The 21427-nt window shown below is 34.1% G+C and overlaps 1 protein-coding gene across 1 annotated transcript in view; it reads right to left on the bottom strand.

The window, feature by feature from the left end:
• ASCC3 (activating signal cointegrator 1 complex subunit 3) overlaps positions 1-21427 on the bottom strand; it is a gene marked incomplete at its 5' end in the record, with an annotated part of 257934 nt that overhangs the window by 52594 nt on the left and 183913 nt on the right. The window contains 2 exons of the mRNA XM_084227788.1: positions 10822-10956; positions 11129-11240. Coding sequence (XP_084083914.1) covers positions 10822-10956; positions 11129-11240 — 247 coding nt within the window. The remainder of the gene's footprint in view (positions 1-10821; positions 10957-11128; positions 11241-21427) is intronic.

Here is a 21427-nt window from a genome sequence, read left to right as displayed (position 1 = left end):
AATATAGCTTCCTCATAGATTTCAAGTCCAAGTTCCTAATTCAAAGAAGTGCTAATCCATTTGCAAAGCATCTTAGTCAAAGGAGTAATCACCCAGTCATAATCACTATTACTAATCATAATTACTTTATGATTTTTTCTAATTACAAAGTGGTTTTTAACAACTATAAATAGATGAGCACTCTCAGGAGCACAGACACTGGCCTGGAAGCCAGGGCAATATCTCACTGAAGAATCATAATACCATTTTTATTTAGAGGTAAGATGATGTAGCAGTGGGGAGCCACCATTACTTTTATAGACCTTAGGGTATACTAAAACCCAGAGCCATGGTCTCTAGTAAAATAGTAACTTGGGGAGAAAAGAAGAGGGAACAGGGAGTAGGGATGGAGCAACCTAAGAGGGAAAACTCAAAAAATGACACTGCAATCAATAATACCAGTGCTCTCAAATGAAGCTACTAGATATGATATGATATGATATTAATTAAAGTAATAATAAAACTCACTAATGAGTAGCCTCTATGGGAAGGGCAAAGCTGTACTTGGAATCACAGGGAAGCAAGACTCTGTTCTGTTCTTTATTCCTCCAGACTACTAATAAGGAAATAAAGTTTCTTAGTGAGTCCAACAAGGCTGACCCTTACGATACAGAGAAAAGAAGTGTTGTAAACCTCTAAAAAACCCCTAAAAAAACGCAAAGGTATCTACAGTAAGGCAACTTTAAATGTGAAACAAAAGTAAAACACAAACAACTTAAAATATAACACAAAACACAAACATATCTAGTTCAGGTCAGATTAAGTTTGAACATGTATCTTTTATCTTATTAGATGTTCACACTAATCCTGTGATACTTAGGGCAGGTGTAATTACACAGTTTTTTCTTAATGAATCAGGAAAACTGAAGCTTACAAAAATCAAATGACTTGCCATTGACATAAAGCTGAAAATAGCTACGCTGAGATTTGAACCCAGGTCTCTTAATGCAAATGCTATTTTTAGTCAATCACACTATAGTCACCTCAGTCTACTAATGAATTTTGCCTGCATTTGTAGGTCTTTCCTCACTTTAGTTTTCAGCTGATGACTTTTCCCTTAGTTTATGAAAAATTTAAATAAAACAGAAGGAAACTGCCTCATTATTTGACCACACAGTGCCAACCTCCTGGTTTCTCTACCTCCATATAGCCTCACTTTTCTCCTGTGATGATGGAGAGATTATCTACTTTCACCTAAGGTCAATTTTTCCACTTTGTACACTGATTCCTATTTTCCTTTTGTTTTCTTAAGGACTTTGCTCTTTCCTGTATCACTTTTCCCCTTGCTGGAGGACTGTTTCTGTCAGGATACAAATATGCTATAACATCGTCAACAATTTTTAATTTCATGCTTCCCCATTCCCCAGCTCCATGTAAGAATTAGCTGAATTTGCTGTCTATTTTCTTAAAACTCATTCTCTTGAGTCCTCTCAAATAAGGCTTTTTTCTTTACCACTCCACTGAAATTATTCATTAAAGCCATCTAGGATCTCTAGCTTATCAAGTATAAGGGTTAATCTTAGCTCTCATCTCACTCCATATCTCAACAGCCTTTACCTCAGCTAACCACTATCTCCTTTCTAAGCTACATTCCCCCCCTTGTCTTCCAGGACAGTGCACTCTCCACAGTTTCCCTTCTCATTTACAGCACCACACTCTTGGTTTTCTTTAACTGATCCCACCCCGTCTTCCTCCTCTCCCATCCTCAACATAACAGAACTCCCAGAGCTCACTATTCAGACTTTTGTCAATACTCACTGCCTAGATGATCTCAACCACCTTCAGGATTTTGAAATTTTTAATTCCATCCATATGACCCTTTCCAGTCTCCCCAAAATAACACAGAACCTGCTCTTTATCTAACCTTCTTACCATTAATAAATTCTCTCTCACTGAGTAGATCCAAACTTATGCATTTTTTTTAAAAGATTTATTTATTTGTACATACAAGTGCGGGGGTGGGGTGGGGGTGGTGGTGGTAAGATTCACCAGGGACAGAGTGGGGAGCAGAACAGAACAGGTGGATCTACTGAAATATACTGCTGAGTGGAGCGGAGGGTAATGCAGGAGAGGTCTGCTGCAATATGTGGGTTACCTCCCTGGCTGGGGATCAAACTTGTGCTGCAGTGGCTACTGATAGCTTCATAGTGCTAAGACCAAACCCCTTGTGCCACCAAGGAAGTCACCATTTTCTTTATTTCTTATAATTAATTCTTTATCATTTCTTGTAGGTTCTGCTTTCAAAACATCCTGAGTCCCACTATCATTATTCAAAACTATGCTTATTCAAAACTCGCCATTCAGTTTCTGACCACTTTATCCAAGCCACCATTTTCTGACATCTAGAGTTTGTGCAACTATCATTTCTTTATGAAGGAGCCAGAATGGTCTGTTCAGAATAAATAAAATCACCTCACTCTTCTGATCAAAATCCCTCCAATGACTACTTTGAAAATTTGGAATAAAACCCAAACTCCTTATTATGGCTGTAGATGGCCTAGCCCTGCCTCCCACGCCTTCCCTGCACTTGTTCTACCCTTTGCACTGGCTTTCCTGTTATTCCTTGAATCTGACAAGTAGGTCCTGCTTTGCAGTCTTTGCACTTGCTGCTCCATGGGACTGAGATTTTTGCCCCCAAGACTTTCAGGAGTTGGTGCTCATGTCACTCGGTTCTCTGCTCAAATGTCATTTCCTCAGAAAAGTTTTCCTTACGTATCCCATGAAGAACAGTTTCCATTAAATACCTCCAGATTCTTACCTTAATTTTTAAAAATTTTATATATTTTTAACCTCATTTTTAATTTTTGCACGATGTATGCATTTTCATCTTGGTTATAGTCCCCGTACAATTCCCAACCCCCTTGTTTTGATCCTATTCCCTCCTGCCCCTCTCCCCCACAGTATGTCTCTGGTTTATAGTTGCTTGTTGATTTTTTTAAAACTCACTAACTCCACCTGAAAACATATTACATGTTTATTGTTTACCAACTCTACTAGGAATATAGGGTCCATTAGTACATCACTAGCCCAGTTTGCTACTACATCTTTAAGCCCGGAATACAGAATGTGCTCAATACATATTATTATTAAATATAACAGGTAACCTTACTGAGGACTATGAGTGAGCAAAGGACTGTTCTGTGCTTTATTAAGATTAACTAATTTAATCTTTCCAATAATTCCATGTGGTACTGATGGTAGTGATATCATAAAAAACATAGTTATGGATTCATTTTGTACCACACTATTGGCTCTTTTCTTTAAAATAGGAGGACTAAAAAGATAACCAGTCAGAATGATTAATGGACAATAAGCTGACTTGTGAGAAAATGCGGTATAATTTTTATACAGCATAAATAATGGCTAATGTATGAGTGATATTCTGATAACAACCAATGAGGTAAGAAAATAATCGACTAAGTATAAGGAAATACAGCAGGGATGACAAATTAAGGAAGGGTGATTGTTCTGTTTTCCTTAAAAAAATCCCAAACTTATAAAAGTAGTATTAGTTGTAAAACAAGATTTAAAAAGCTATGTTGACAGTGAAACATAATGACCTGTTTAAAAACATGTATTAGGATCACTTTCATTTACTTTGTAATAGAGAATTTATAAAAATCTTATTTAAAACTATGCTAATACAGTTATGTTTTATCTATCATTTATTTATTCATTTCATAGTGAATTTCTCTACATTATTCCATAAAGGAAAAATCCTGTCATGGTCATTTAATCTAAAACACTTTATGTCCTTCAACATCAAGGAATATTTCTATGGTTTTTTCCTTCAAAAATTCCAATTTAAAATACAAAAAAATAATATTGTAGGAGTTTTCTTATACCAATTGGGATTTGAGAAAGGTATCAGGAATTTTACTTTTTCTTTGCTTGGTTACACAAAAATATTACTGAAATACATTTACTTGGCCTTAAGTCTGGGGAATGATCGTTCTATTTACCTACTTGCCTGATTTTTAAATGTCAGAATGGTATATTTTTAAATTTAAACAATATTTTGGCATTCTTTGTATTAGAAAGATATATAGGACTGAAAGCATGAACTTCTGGAGACACTTTTGATGGCCATTATTAATTGAGAAAGGAATGAAGACTGATTTCCAAACTGCTCCACCTGCTGGACCAATGAGACCCTAACAATAATTTTTGGGAACTTCAACTTCATTGGGATGAAATTAGAAACATTTTGAGCAGAAATCAATTTCTAGCATATGTAAATTATTTTTAAAAATACTTTATCCAGTACTAAAGTTTCTATTTATTTTTTCACGTATTTTAAAGACTATACAATGCTCTTCTTACTCAGAATAAAGTAACAAATTGTTAGAAAAGATTTTGTATCTAGTAAGATGATAATTTTCAAATATTTTAATTTTTGTTTTTGCAGTATTCTTGCATGTATGTTGATAATTCTAAATAGCTACATCATTAAATTAGGTAGAGTCACTACCAATGATACATAAGAATATTTTCAAAACCAAACTAAAAATGATTTACTTTGCCAAATGATTTATGCTAAAGTTTCCCGAAAGGCAAATTACCCTGGAGCTTCATAAATATGACTTAATTTATATGAAACCATTTATGCATATATAGTAATTAGAAAATATCTAAATGGAATGTCTCTTCATATATGCTGTTATATGACCCCTAGTAGCTTGGCGGTCTAATCCTGCCTACAGGCCAGGCTGGTAACTCTGACTTTTGGGGAACACAATGATTCTTTTGCCTTGAAGGTCATATAAAGGACTAAACCTTTCCCATGCATATGTAAAGCTATATTAAGCAGCAGTGGCAATGGTGACAGACATATTCAGTATATGTTTATTCCTTTGCTTTCATTAGTTCTTTGGGTTCTAACACAAATATCCCCCAAAAATATGAATTTGACTTCTACTTTTTTGATATTCCCCTAAGTACACTGAGTACTGGGTAGAACACACTGATCTTAATAAAAGTTGAAAATCCAACAGTATTTTTTTATAGATCTCTTAGGCTGGGAAGGTTAAGGGAAAATCTTTTTTCATGCATTTTACTTTAAATTTAAATAAAAGGGTAAAATACCACGAATGAAGAGGAAAAAGAAAAGTATAAAGGTGTATGCGTTGCGGGGGGAGGGGAAAGAAAAAGGACTTTTAAAAGGTTACGGGGAAATATGAATTCTAATTTCAACTCTAGCCCTTTTCCTGTTGGAAGCTGAGTTTTTATATAATGTTTCAATACTAATTTTGCCATGCTGGGCAAGACTGGGGCCTTTGTTTCAGAAAAAATCAGTAAGTTGAACTAGGTGATACAGAAATATTAAAGCTATTCATGCCTTGGTGTCTAAACTTATTTCTTAAATAACATAACTTATTTAATCACCAACCTTTAGAATCCTGGTAATTGACTATTGTTATTCTGTGAGGCAGGTTAGAAAACCAAAAGTAATTAAAAAAATAAAAATGCAAAACAGGACAACTTTCATGAAATACCCCAAATATATTTCAGGTTCATCACATGATTAGCTTAAAAATATTTAGAGTAGTCAACTAAATCATAACAGGCATATTTGAAATTGAGAACTTTTACCAGGAAAACACTGTACTTTCCTTTGTATTGAGGAAAGCTTTTCAGTAGTTTATAAAAAACAAAAAAGTAGGAAGGAGCTAGGAAATAATAGAGAATAGGAAAGGTGTCAAGGGAAAGAGACCAACAGAAGTAGAAAGATACTTTTTTTCAAGACATTTGCCATCTGTGCCTCTCCAAAAGATGCCAGGCAGCTCCCCAGCCTGAGGGTTAGGGAAGCTCTTCTCACGAACCCTGGAAGATATCCCATTAGGTTTCCCCAGTAGGAAGATAAAGAGTAGCAGATGGGATCCTGCGATTGTCAGGAGGTTATTTGGAAATGGAAGGCCATGAGGTTGATGGTGTTCACTGTTACTCAGTTAACCTTTCCTTCCTTTCACGTTTCCTTTAATGAAGTCTTTAATTTTACATGCTGGGTCCCCTACCAATGTTATTTATATCTGGCTTGTCCTTTTTATTTATTTCATTTTAAATTTCTCTCTTAAAAAAATTCTTGCTTATTTTTCCAAGCCCCTATTTTAGAAAGATACTTTTGCAATTTTTTTCTACTAGAAGATTTGTAGCTTTACCCCAAGCAGGACAAGATCCAAGCATGAAAAATGCTGTATTACTAAAAATGTTGTTTATATGGGCAGAGCAAAGAATCAATGTGCTTTTAAAGAAGGAAGTATAAAGAATGGCCAAATCTGGAAATTTACTGCTATATAAAAATCTTACTGCTCTGGTAGTTCTCTAAATTTGGGATGGTTCTATCTTATATTAGCACATGAAATCCATACTTTTAGTAAATATCCAAGGCTTCGTGGAAAAATAAGAATATGACGAAGTTTCAAATTGGAATTTGATATTATAAACATATCTCATGTTTCTGTGTAGTCAGATAAAACATAACTAGTACATCTATTTAAAAATTTCATTAAAAATTCTAGAGTATGCTTTGTTTACTCTCAAAGCTATTAATACTATAGAGCAAGCATATTCTGAAAATTTTGCTCAACTAAATATTCTTTAAATTTGAAATCTTTTCATTTCTATTATTGTTTTAAAAGAGGCTACCTTCTAAAAGTCCATGAACATATCAAATCATGATCCTGTGACAGGCACTTTCTACTCTAGACTTGGGTTTTCAGTGCCAACATCATTAAGAGATTCTTCAAATTACTTTTTAAATGCCCTTTTCCCTCAGGATTTTCACTTATATCTAATTAGACTACTTACTCCATGCCATGTAATCCCTGTTGCCAAAACTGCTAAATGCTTCAATAAGTAGGAAGAGGGCATCAATGGAGCAAGACAGATGTAATGTCACTGGTTAACAATAGAAGTGTGAAGCAGCTGCCTTAATTACGGAGCTTATTAATTCATGGTGTTAAAAAAAACTTGGCAAGAGTTCTTATAAAATAGCTAACCTTTCCAAATAGCATCATATTGTTTAAAACTTAAAATATAGGTTTCAATAAGGAATACTGAAATAATTATTTTGCCTGTAATTAACATCTGCATTTAGTACCTATAATTCTCAGTTACAAAGGCACACATAATTTTAAAAGTAACTTTTAAAAAGCATATACCCTTACATTTCATTGTTTAAATTTTTTTTTATAGCTGGGAATAAATTATAAGATAAAGGCAAAATATACTTAGGAGAAGAGGAATCTAAGGAATAGGGAAAGGAATTCTAAAGATCTAGTTTCTACAAAAACTAGAAAAAACTAACTTCAGTAAACATCAGCTTTGTTTTCTGTATAATCATATACCATGAAGGGTGGTTTGATGATTATAAATAATGTTTAAAAGTTCCTAACTTGTATGAGTTGCTCAATAAAGGGTGGTTATTATTATTTTCATGGATGTATTGGAAAGGCAAGATTTAAATAAATAGAATAAGATTAGTGAATAATGCGGTCAATAGATACCTTGGCTTTATACTTAGAATAGAGCATTTTATGTCTGTTTAAAATAATGATATCTAAAAATGTAAGTCAGAAACAGTTTAACTGCTTAGGGTTAAAATGAATATGTGAAAACACAAGTCGCAAGAGGTGTTACTAGAGAAAGAAAAATTAGTGGAAGTGTATTTTCTTTTATAGTGTTGACTGAAATAAAGGTTTGTTTGTAATGGAATAGGAATTAGAACTTAAAAGTTCAACAGATTGCCAAATTAAAAAAAAATTAAAAACCCCACAATGTTCTGAAGTGTACAAAAATTCCTTAAGTATCTAGTGGGCCAAGAGAAAAAAAAACCATGCAAATGCCACATAGACCCAGTCCTAATCCCTCTTTCCCTGGTCTATAAAGGAATAATCATTATCTATCACACCAACACGACAGTCACAATTCCCTTTACTCTTTGAGTTCCTTAGTGAGTTTATTAATAATAAGTTAATTCTAGCTGTTTGTGACTCTATATACTATTGTACTCAATTATTTCCATCAATTGAAGTAATAAATTCTCTGAGTTTACTACTTGCAAAATTAGATGGAACGTCCTGCTAACTGGAAAAGTTTTTGTGTTTATCTTGACTTATACAGGTATATAATGCCTGTATAAATTTTATAAAATTATAAAATTCACAATTGTGAATTTTAATTAAAATTGATTTTAATTAAAATTGATATGATGCAAGTATCACTTTGGGCCCATTCAGATTTTCTCCATGATTTTCTTTTGATTTGGGGGCCAACAAAAATGTATATAGCAATGTATGTAGAAAATGTATATAGAAATACAAACCTCATGCATAGGGAAAGTCAACATGAAAGAGAGGATATTATGCACTGTTTTGTTTTTAGATATTCCTCTTGATGAGGGGCATCTGTCTGTCGCCATTCTTAGAGCATCACACTGAGCTGGTACTCAGCCAACACCTGAGTCTTTCATAGTTTACACACACACACACACACACACACACACACACACACACACACAGAGTCTGTCAGTAATGTACACTAGTCTATCTCCTGCTCCTAGAAAGAGCCTCAACCTCAACCTTGTGGGCATGAAATATTTTTTTGAATGAGTCAATATAAGGTCTGTGGGTAGAAATGCAACCAGTGGATTTTAATGTGGACAAATGCAAAGTAACATATTAAGGATAAATCATTTGAGTTATGCATACTTCATTATATGTTTAAGATATTAAGACAATTTTATTTAGTTTAGCTCCTTACTTTTGGGCAGTGTTGTTTCATTTCTCTCTCTTTCTCTGTGTGTATGTGTGTGTGTGTGTATGACATGAAAGACAGCACAGCACAGCACGGGTTAAGAACCCATACTCAGGTGCCAGACTACAAGCTATTCACTTAATGTACAAGTTGGACAATATGGTTAATTTATAAAATTCAGATAATGAAGGAAGGTTCTCAATATCAAATGGGGATTTGCTGTCAGGATTAAATGAGTTTATTAATGCAAAGTTCTAGAATAGGCCCTGGACAAGAATAGTGCTCACCTATCTCACCTATGTTCTTAGGTTTGACAAATATTTTTTTTTAATTTTTTTTTTTATAGAGGCATGTTTTTATTTATTTATTTATTTATTTGTTTGTTTGTTTGTTTTGTTTATACATGCACTGGGTACAGTCAGAAGCGCGGGAGGGTGAGAGAACCCACCAGAGCCAGAGCGGGGAGCAGAGCAGGCAGAAGGACCGAAGCACACCGCTGAGGGGAGCAGCGGGCGGCAGGAGAGGTCTGCGCGCCTTGTGGGACCCTCCTCCGGTGGCCGAGGAGCAGCCGGGGATCGAACCGGCGCCGCAGAGGCCGCGGGCAGCCTCGCAACCGAGCGCTCAACCGCTGCGCCACCGGGGAGGCCCCTGACAAATATTTTTAAATATCAGCTTAGGTAAATATATCAAGATAAATATGAAAAAATTATATTCTTAAGACTAACAATACTTAAGAATTATATTCTTAAGTCTAACAAGATACTTGTCCAAATTTATTAACCATTATTCTAGGGTCATTCCCTGAGATAAATAATGTTTCTATGAATCTGACTGGGAAATAATAAAAACTTAATTCTTAGGTATCTGAAAAAGTTCTTATATTTTTTATGCTCTTACCTCAGACATGAATTTTCAATTTTATAAAAAAAATATTTCGGGCAGTTGCCTTATAAACCTTAATCCTCTACTCTTTTCTACATTCCAAATAATACAAAATTTATTAATCTAGGATCCGGCCACCTATACATAATTAATTCCTTAACAAATATTTTTTGATTCACTAAACTACACTTTGCACTATGTTACATACAAAACCTACGTACTAGTGTCTCAAGGGAAAAAGTTTAAGAATGGGAAAACTGTGAATTGTATATTGAAGATTATACTACCTCTGAATCAATGAATTTATAAGAGGACTTTCAGGCATTATAGTCTAGTCATTCTCAACTGTTTTTAAAAGTACCAACATACCTGAGGTAAGATAACATATAGCATTTACTTAGAGTAAGCCCTGACTAATGTGCCAATGAAGTTCTGTGGTAAATTATACATAAATGCAACAAGGTAAGAACAAAGGAAGCATATATAGTATGTAGAGCAAAAGTGCATATATAACGTGCAGAGAAGATAGTGAAGATATTCTTTATAGTGATTTTAACTTTGATATTAAATTTAGTTCTTAGCTCCTTAGCAAAAATGAACACAGTATCATTTTTTTTACCATGTGGTAAATCTGGTTGTGTTTTTTTTCTTTTTTGGAAAGAGAGGGACAGTTAGGTTTTTTTTGCCATTAGTCCTAATAGAACTCAATCACGTGGATCTTATATAAAGAAACTTCACTAGCCTCATAGATTCAATAAGAATGACACAAAAGAAGTAGTAAGAAAAGATTTCCATTACAATTCAGAGAGACTTGATATTGAAGGACAGGGTGATCGCTTAGCTGCCAGGAGAGCCCAGTTCACACTTATTTTCCTGGCTTAAATATTTTTAGTGCCCCATTGCATTCTCAGAAGAATCCAAGTTTGGATGACGACTTATGTGGTCACCTTATCTATGGGGAACAAAATCCAGACATGTGTTTATTTGTAGTGATCTTGTTTGAGAGGGCAGGACTTCATAAACAGTTTCTGCCAAATTTCAAAAGGAACTGGATGACAGCAATTTAAGTACCAAATTAAAAGAGAAGGTACAAAATGTATAAAATGTAATTTCTATGTTCAAAACAATTAATAACATGGCACTTACACTCAGAATTGAAAGCAATTCTTCAGTACTGCATTCAGGTTTCAAACGCTCCTTGAACATTTTAACTGTTTGGTGCTTCAGGTAGTAATAAGAGGCAATTCGGCCATATGTCAGAGGTTCAATACTCCGATTATCCTATGTCGAAATAAAGATAAAATGTCAAGTAAAAGTATACTCATACAATTAATAAGTTATACTACAGATTGTAAAAAATTCATTAATTTTTTTGGTTAACACCAGAATACAAAGCCCTGTTGTTAAAAGTCAGATAATCTTTACAGTTGGAATGTATATGACTGAGTCGTACCTCTCCAATTTCAATACAGTAGGAATATTCAAGTTCAACCAGGGACTTTTCGACCAGATGGGACAGAAACTTGTTCACAGAATCATGGCTCACATCACTCAAATTGTAGTAGCTAGGAAACAAGCAAAGTCATTATTGGTTTCCAGACATTTTTGATTTCAATTTCACATCATTCCTTCAATTTCACATCATTCCTTTCAGAATTTCAAAGCATAATTACATTTACAGGAAATCATAGAAACAAAGCAACTGCAATCACCATTCCCATTTTACAGCTGAGAAGTCTCATACTAAGGTTTGATGACTTATGACTAACGACAATACATAAAAAAATATGTAAGATAAGCAGAAAAAATTCAGCATAATGTAAAAAAGATACTAACTTCCCAGTGTTAAGACTGGTATTACTTCAGATTACTCATCTATAGCAAATTAAAATTATGTACTAGATTTAGAAAGGTTAAGAAGTATATAATTATATATATGTGTATATATTATATATAATATGAAGGAATAAGATACCCTTTTATATTTTATATACAAAAATCCATTCTCAGTAATTTTACAAAACTCATAAACTATTTTTTTAAAGATTTATTTATTTATTCAAGATTGATTGATTGATTTATACAAGCACTGGGTACAGTCAGAAGCGCGGGAGGGTGAGAGAATTCACCAGAGCCAGAGCGGGGAGCAGAGCAGGCAGAAGGACCGAAGTACACTGCTGAGGGGAGCAGCGGGCGGCAGGAGAGGTCTGCGCGCCATGTGGGACCTTCCTCCGGTGGCCGGGGAGCAGCCGGGGATCGAACCGGCACTGCAGAGGCCGCGGGCAGCCCCACAACCCAGCGCTCAACCGCTGCGCCATCAGGGAGGCCCCAAAACTCATAAACTATTAATTTAGATAGGTAGGTGAGGTCTTTTAGGAAAGTTAATCATTATTCTTCTAGTATTAAGAAATAATGTCATCCTGAAGACTAGAAGGGACATCATCACACTAACAATCAAATATTCTCACCAAGCTTCAATATATATAAAACACATAGGTTCAGTTCTGGATATTTTCTAAGTAAAAAGTCTGAGGACATGTAATTCACCTGAATCATTTATCTCTCTATCTCCAAGAGGTTCTTAGCAAACAAATCCCTAGTATCACTAGCAAACTACTTGGGGATAGATCTAAAAGGTGAGGGTCTGTTCCATTCATGGCAGTTCTTAATTCCTACTAGGTAAACCCTATAACCTCATCAGCATGGAGAACTTATATGCTCTACTTCTTCCTTGTCCAAATCAAAGAGCAGGATTAAGAGCAACATCAGTGCACAGGTTCTGTCATTGAAACCCTTCTACAAGAGTATTACATCTGAGCAGGACAATCTCGGGGGTATTCAAAACTTGGAGTAAAGTGTTAATGTCAAATGAAAGGCCTAGCGAAAAGGCACAAAACCTTTTTTTCCTTTCTTCAAAGGGATGGATTTGGAGTTAATATACTACAAACTTTATTTAAAGATTATTAACAGGTTATTTGGAAAAAAACCCTGTAAATTATAAATATATGCTGAGGATTTTAAGTTTCATTAACAAGAAAGTTACTTTAAATTTTTAGTCAATAGAGAAATTAGTGCCTTTCCTGGGAAGGTTCTTGTCATTCATAGACCAAAACAAACAGGTATTTATCAGTGAACAGGGAAGCAATGAAACCAGTCCTATTGTCCATTTTGAACAAAAAAATACAAACCTATCTAGACAGACATATATGAACCTGCATTAGAAACCATTAGAAAGTATTTCCTTTATCTTCAAAATTACTAAGAAAGAGTATTTAGCTAGAATAATGTAGCCTGCTTTAGAGGTGAAATAAAAATTCTGGACACTCAAAACCCACAAAAGGTATCCCAAATCATTCCAAATTATTAATATTTTCCGTTGTTGGGCCTCTTCTGATGCTGAAGGGACGAACAAATGAATATAAGACAGGTTAGGAGGAAAAGGATCAAAGATTTAATGATATATATATGGAAAATATCCACAGTTTAAATTCTAAAGTAAATTGACAGAAGAGGGATATATATCCTGTGTTTAAGGACCTGAGGCATCAAAGAGAGAGAAAGGGGAAAATTTCACATGACAAAGAGGTGACCTCATCAGGTCATGTTCCTGATAACCTACATGCCGAAACACACATTCTTCTGGACCTTAAGATGGGGAATCAGTGATTGCTTCTTTGATTAGGAAAGGGCAAAGACCAAGACAAGAATAAAACTTGTCCTAGCCTCTGGGCCTTCACTGCTTTTAATATCTGCATTCTTTTTTTTTTTTTAAAAGATTTAATTTTTATTCATACAATAGCTGGGGTATAAGCCAGAGGCGCAGAAGGGTGAGAGGATTTACCAGAGACAGAGTGGGGAGCAGAACAGGCAGACGGACTGAAAGCACTGCTGAGGGGAGCAGCGGGCATGACAGGAGAGGTCTGTTACACCATGTGGGAATCTCCCTGGCTGGCTGGGAATCAAACCCGAGCTGCAGTGGCTGTGGACAGCTTCACAGCGCTGCGCTCAACCCTCTGCACCACCTGGGAGGCCAATATCTGCATCCTTCAAGTATTGGTAATAGACTTCCCTAGGCTCAGGACTGCCTGGAAGAGACCTACTCTGGGCATACTGAAAAGTCTATCTGACCCATTTAGGGAAACCAATCCCCCATGGTCTTTCATTTTTTTCCTTAACATATGACATCAAACTTTCTGTTAATACATGTACTTTATATTTTACATGATTTTGACTTGCTAAGTTTATAAATTTTCAAATACTATTTTCAGCTGTCTAGAACAATCCATAGTTGATAAAGTTATTTCTAAATTGAAAACACTAGTAAAAATATGGCTAGGACACTGAATAAGCAGTACCATTTGGAGAGCAAGAATAAAACCATTCTTCATGCAACCGAAATTAGAGAAAGAAGACATGAAAATAATATCACTGTAAAAAACAAGAAGTTAAAATTCCATTTTATCTGTAAATGTATTAGGTCATTTGAAAAGAAATATCATGGATGCTGGTCCTGGTTATCATAAGCTATTCTCCTATATCTGGACTATCAACTTTACCATTTATGCTTTAATGAATGAAACTTGGTAGACTTGAAAATAATAACTAAACTATTAATGATAAAAACATTCCTTTAAAAATTACAGGTTCTTTAATAGTTGTTTTATTTACTATATCATGTATTTACAAGATAATATCTTGATTGGCTAATATTCCTTCTAAAGTTTAAGTCTATTGAAACATTTTTTAATTTGTGACTTTTATCTAGATAAAGTTGTAAACATTTAAGTTATAAAAATTCAAGAAAAATCAATTAAAATCATTTCTGAGACTATAACAAATTATTGATTAGACTAAAAATAGTTCATAATTCAATTTACTAAAAATTAATGCATTTTTGAGAATAGCATAAAAACTCCCATTGATATTTTTTCTTACAGTTGTTTTTTAACATGATCACAAATATTCTTATTGATTTTTATAAGAGAAGAAATGAAAATTTCAACACAGTAACTGAACCGATATTCAATTCATTAAATATAAATACTTTTATCTTTACAGTATCTGGAAATAACCTGGAAAAAAATCCCTAAAATTATTTTCTTTGGGTATTTTGGATAGCTTTGAAAAATCTTATTTATAAAAGCTATAACTTTTAAAAATAGTGTTCTATTTTAAATATTATATTCAAGAATAGTAAAATCTCAATCACTGAAAAAATATATCCTATGCAGCTAATACAAATACTAAAATGCACCTATTTTTTGTAAATTATATGACTTCACTGATTTAGATTATTCTTTGCTAATATTTGGACTGAGAATCAAAGGTTAATTAAAACATTTTCAAGTACTTATAAAAGATGTTACTATATCTTAATTAGACACATAATTTGTAAAATGCTATAAAATAATAAAACAAAATGTAAATGGAATTATCTTTTAGGCCACAAGTGTTATACTTTAAATAATAGCTTTATATTTTCCTGTGATTAAAGGACAGAGTTTATATTTACATGTTCTTTATTAGTAGAGTTAGATAACCTTTATTTTTACAATGTGAACTTTTTGGTTGCCCTGTAATTTCTTGCTTAAATAATTATAAGCAGTTAGTTTAAAATGTTACATATCATTAATTTCAATAATCATTTTACTAACTTGAAAAAGCATGCAACAGCTAAATAAAAGGTCTGTGTTCATGATGCACTCTCCACAGTACAAAATTTGTAATTTACTGGTTATTTAAACAGAAATACTATATAACTGTTTAATTACGGATAAAGGATACAATGTAGTTTCATGCTTACTGCATTGAATCATCAAGTCATTATCTTCTCTTTGCCATAAACAGACAGCCTACCTTTTTGTCAGCATGCTATTTCATTTATTTCACAGAGAAACCCAGTTTCACAATAATTGACTTGTCAGAAGCTCTAATTTATGAGGCTGAGCTCTGTAAGATTTCTCTATATTGGACTCAACCTGCACACAAGCAGGGTTGAATATTTACAATGCTGTTAACAGGTGCTGAGTTGTTTAATGATTCTAATAGCCAGAAGCGTACTGCGAAAGCCAGCGGGATCACAATTACAGGCTGTTTGAACACAACAATTACTAGTCCCCTGGGAGGTGTGAAAGTCAAAGGCAGTTTGATACTGACAGCATCTAGCACATGGGCTAGACAAGCTAACTTCTATTAGCAGTCCATTGGGAAAAAGTCATAACAAACCTTTCCCTATCATAAAAATTTACAAAGTTCATTAAATTTAAACAATCAAAAAGTAAAACAACTTTAAAAATTATCTTATCAAAGGATGAACAAGAATACTATACATAAAGCCTCACATTATGTTTTTTTGCAACCTTTATAAAGATGAAATTTCACCAGTTGTGAATAAAGAAACTTGACTATAGTGTAAAACACAGATAAAGTTACACCAGTTTGGATTTAATGTGAATGGAGGCAATCATTTCCGGTTTGGTTTATGTAAACCTGGCCAGAGATCTTGCTGGGAGAATTTTCATCAGTATTGAAATGCTGCTGCTATAACTGTCAGTACTGGGAAGTCATTTGTTATAGCACCACTTTTTTTATGTTCAGATTATGCAGCAGTAATAATGACACAAATAATGGAAGTGGTTACAGGGACAGCTGAAACTACCACAACATTTTTTGCTCCAGAAATATTTAAAAGCTTTCTCAGGGGAAAACAGAGAGTAGAATTGAACATACAAATTGAATCCAGAACTCAATTTGGAATATATTATATTTCATGTTGCACCAGTACATATGTCTACACACATTTAAACTAATGTATATATATATGTGCGCCTGAATGTATTTATATACATAAATTTTTATCTTTGCATATATACACACGTATTTGCATATACACACACAACACTCATAGACACAGGATTATAAGCAGGCATAAAGGGAACAACCCAAGAACAGTGGCTGAAATCTTTGTCAATATAAATTTTACTTTTTGTGCTGGTTTGGTGGGGATACTTAACGGTAATAAGATTAAATGAAAGGGTTGGAAAATTGGGTTCTATTTATCTATATATGACTGCATTTTGAAAATGATCTCTGTCTTTTCTAGTTTAAATAAATCTTCGTTTTTCCTTGCTACACACACATGAATGCACACATGCCCCTCCCATCCAACCACAAGTCAAATCTCAATTTATGGCACTGACACTGCCTATTAAGGATATATTAAATGTACACATAATGCAAGCTATTTAAGTGAGACAATAATTTTAGCTTTCTTAAAACTTTTTCTATACCTGAAAAATAGTAGAAAAATTTTTAACAATTTTTTTGAACTCCTGTGTTTTTCTTTGCTTCCAGATTTGGGAAAAGGTGATACTAACACAGATGGTAATAAAAAGACATAATTAAGGACCAATCAGAAAAAAATTTACAGTTTGACTATAGTAGACTAAATATATGAATTAAAAAAATATTTAGGCACATTTGATTTTTATCCAGATATAAGGCATAGACATTAAAACTGATTTTTTTTTTGCATTTTTTTTTTTTTACAAATGAACAAAAGTATTGTATTAAGGATTAGCATGGTATGGATTCAATAAAGAACATATTTTTTAGTATATCACTAAAAAGTGATGTGGATAGGGAGGATGGATATTTGAGTTCTGAACAGGATAATGAGCCCAGTGATGGAGAATGCTGCTTCAGGAACAGACCACCTGAATTCTAGAGCTGCCTCACCACTCAGGAGCTGTGTGATTGTGGGCAAGTTGCTTGGTCTCCCTGAGCTTCAATTCTTCATCTATAAAATGGATATTTTACCAGCATTGTATGAGTTAAGGTCTTGCCACAGGATCTCAAATATAGTAGAAAATAATTACTATTAGTGTATATTTTTGTTTTCCATTTTATTAATTTCCATTTTTATTTTTATAAATTCCTTTCTTATATTTGTTTTGCCATTTAATTTCTAGAAATGAAGCTTATTTTATTTTCAAGCATTCCTGATTTCTTGTAAGTGCTCTAAAGATGAATATTCCTTAGACTTGTGCATTGATTGGAATTTCAAGCTTTGTTATATAAAACTTTGTTTTGTACAGCTGTAGTCTATACTTTTTAAAAAAATGTTTAACTTTCACTAGAATAAAAGTAGTTAAATCCCTAGAACTTACATTTTGCCATATTTTTATTGCATATATCTGTCCTTATTGCATCACACAACGAGAAAATACCCTTATGATTTTATTTTATTGAGATAACTTGAGTTTACAACACAACATTGTATATGATTTAGAGGTACAGGTCATACCCTACATGTGTATGTTACTACACCATGCCCACCACCAAAACACCAAAAGTCTACCATATTTTGAAATATGAGTTGTTCTTTGTGGTCTATTTCATGGTACATTTTTATAAACAAATTTCTACAAGGGTTTCTAGCTATGGCATCTTCCTTCTGGCGGGGAGGTACATACAAAGATAGACAGGCATACCTATGCAAGGATATTTCTGTATTTTATGAAATACTTTCCTCTTTGGCAGGCTGATTTGTGAGAAAGATGTGTTAAAGTTTCTCAACTGGTTGTTGCTTTATATCTTGATGCTATGTTTCAAGATACATTTTTAGTAATTACATGTGCCACAAAATGAACTGTTTTTCTCTGTCCTTTCAAATCTTTTTGCCTCAAATTTTGCTTTCTGATTTTAATTCTGTAGCTACTGCTTTCCCTTTGTTATTCTTCATTTCTTCTTTCAACCTTTAATTTTCAGCTTTTTTAGATCACTCTGATTTGACATGTTGCTTATAAATAATGTTTAGCTAGATTAAAAAACAGAATCTGAGAATTTCTGTCTTTCAATGGGGAAGTTCAAGTCATATCTAACATTATAACTCACCTGACATGATAGACATGATATGAACTTACCTTGCTAGGCCTTCTGCCCTGAACCCTATAATGGTTCCCATTTCATTCAGAAGGAAAGTCAAAGTCCCTCCACGGTCTCCAAGGTCACACATGACTGGGGCTACTACCAACTCCCCAGATCCCTAATCACATTTCCTGCTACTGTCCCTCCTCACTTACTCTACTTCAGCAACCCCTTCTCTTTGCTATGCCTTGAATACAGACATGTTTGCCTTAGAACCAACTCTGTTACTTTGGCCTGTCAGCCTCACTTCTCTCCATATCTCTGTTCAAATATCAGTACTTAAAATAAAAAGAAAATACAGTATTATTAACTAGAGTACCATGTTGTATATTAGATGCCCAGAATTTTCATCTTATAACTGCAATATTTTTTAACCTTTGACTACCTTCCATGTTCCTCTTCAGCAGTCAATAAGGCCTATTTTGACTTCCAACTAGCACTGCAATTTCTTCCATTCCATATCCTCTTCCTCTCTTTCTTTCTCACATTGTTCATTTTTTCCAAAGCATTCATCATAAAAATGCACTTTTAAATTTACCAGCCATTGTAAAAGAAAATGAGAGACATGAAAGTAGAAATTTTTGTGTTTAATTTCACTGACACATAAATGTTTGCTGAATTAAAGAATATAGATTTAAGTTTTAAATAATTAGACCTTATCATTTTAGGGAGATATTATGATTTTTCAGGAGCAGAGGTCACAACTTATGTTTCAATAGACCTAATATTTTTGCTAATTACTAATACTGTTTTGATTACTATAGATTTCTAATATAGTTTGAACCAGGAAACATGATGCTCCCTGCTTTGTTCTTTCTTTGGCTACTCAGGATCTTTTGTGGTGCCATACAAATTTTAGGATTGTTTTTTCTATTTTAGTGAGAAATATCACTGATATTGAACAAAATTATTACTATACCTATTCTAAATTGATTTGGATACAGGTTTTCGTTCAGAATAATAATGACATTCTTAGTCCTAACCTATCCACGTATCTCAAAATTTGTACAGGTGGCTACTAAAGGTACTAGTATAATCGATATGGATGTTTAAGAGTGAATGAATCACCACTTCCTGAAAATTAAAGTGCATTTATCAGGATGACTGAACTTTTACAACTCTTAAAAGTTAAATTGGTTATAAGGACCTGGAAGGCACTTTTGGCAGGAAGAAGCATGATAGTAAAATCACAAATGTGAAAGAAAACTTTTCACTAAAGGTGGTACGGGTTCATGTTTCCTTCAATCTATCCTAGGCCCCTTGGTAGTGGTACTGAAGATACCCAGGTCTCCTTTGGGACAGCACGAAGGAAGAAAAGCAACTGCCACAATTACTAAGGCTTAGTATAATTTATGATTCAAGTATATTCCTTTAAGAACTTGACATAAGACCTGAAACCATAAAATATATAGAAGGAAATATAGGCGAAACACTACGTGATTTGCACATCAAAGACATCTTTACAGACACATCACCCAAAGCAGTGATAGTGAAGGCAAAGATAAACAGCTGGGACTACATCAAATTAAAGAGCTTCTGCACAGCAAAAGAGACAATAACAAAAACAAAGAGAAACCCCACCAACTGGGAGAACATTTTTGCACCCAACACTAATGATAAAGCACTGATCACAAAAATCTGCAAAGAGCTGATGAGACTCAACAACAACAAAGAAAATAATCCAGTCAAAAAATGGGCAGAAGAGCTAAAAAGAAACTTCTCTGAAGAGGAAATGCAAATGGCCAACAGACATATGAAAAAATGTTCAACATCACTTGTCATCAGGGAAATGCAAATCAAAACTACCATGAGATACCATCTTACACCAGTGAGAATGGCACATATTAAAAAAACTAGCAACAACAAATGTTGGCGAGGGTGTGGAGAAAAAGGAACTCTTCTGCACTATTGGTGGGAGTGCAAACTGGTCCAACCACTGTGGAGAGCTGTGTGGAGATTTCTGGACCTACTAAACATAGAGCTTCCATATGATCCAGCAATTCCACTCCTAGGTATTTACCCAAAGGACACAGAAACATCAATTCCAAAGAACACCTGCACCCCTATGTTTATAGCAGCACTATTTACAATCGTTAAGCTTTGGAAACGGCCCAAATGCCCAAAAATAGATGACTGGATCAAGAAGATGTGGTACATATATACCATGGAATATTACTCAGCATTCAAAAAAGATAAACACATGCAATTTGCAGCAACATGGATGGCGCTGCAAGGGATCATGCTCAGCGAAATAAGCCAGAAAGAAAAAGAAAAATACTGGATGGTCTCACTCATAGCAGGAATCTAGAAAACTTAAATAAGGGACCAGGAAAATGATTAACTATAAGAAAGTGAAAATCAAAATCAACAAAAATCTATGAACCAGAGACACTTTTAGGGGGGCGGGGGCGGGAGGGGAGGGATTGGGGTCAGAATGGGGGGGGGCTGCAATTGTATGGGGAATATAAAAATAAAATTTATTATTTATAAAAAAAAAAACAAACAAGTATATTCCTTTAAGATTTCAATGTTGTCCACTGTGCAAGCATCCCCCAAAATCTTGTTCTGTGCTCAATTAATATTATTATAACTGCAAGTAGGTATTATTAATACCTACTTATTAAGTAGGTGGCAGTTTGTAACAATAGCAAGTGGGAGCAATGAATCCTTTAGTTACCTCTCAGTGGGACCCCTATGAGCTCTTGGTTCGTGTCTCTCTCATGGTTGAAAAAATGTAAACACTGGACAGTTTTCTCCTCATTATTTGAACTTAAAGTCTTAATGTATTTTATGCTTACTAACTAATCCTTATCTAGTTCCCACC

The sequence above is a fragment of the Talpa europaea genome (assembly GCF_964194135.1).
Source record: "Talpa europaea genome assembly, chromosome: 2".
Taxonomy (NCBI): domain Eukaryota; kingdom Metazoa; phylum Chordata; class Mammalia; order Eulipotyphla; family Talpidae; genus Talpa; species Talpa europaea.
The sequence above is the reverse complement of the archived record's forward strand: the minus strand, read 5'-3'. Positions and strand labels throughout refer to the sequence as shown.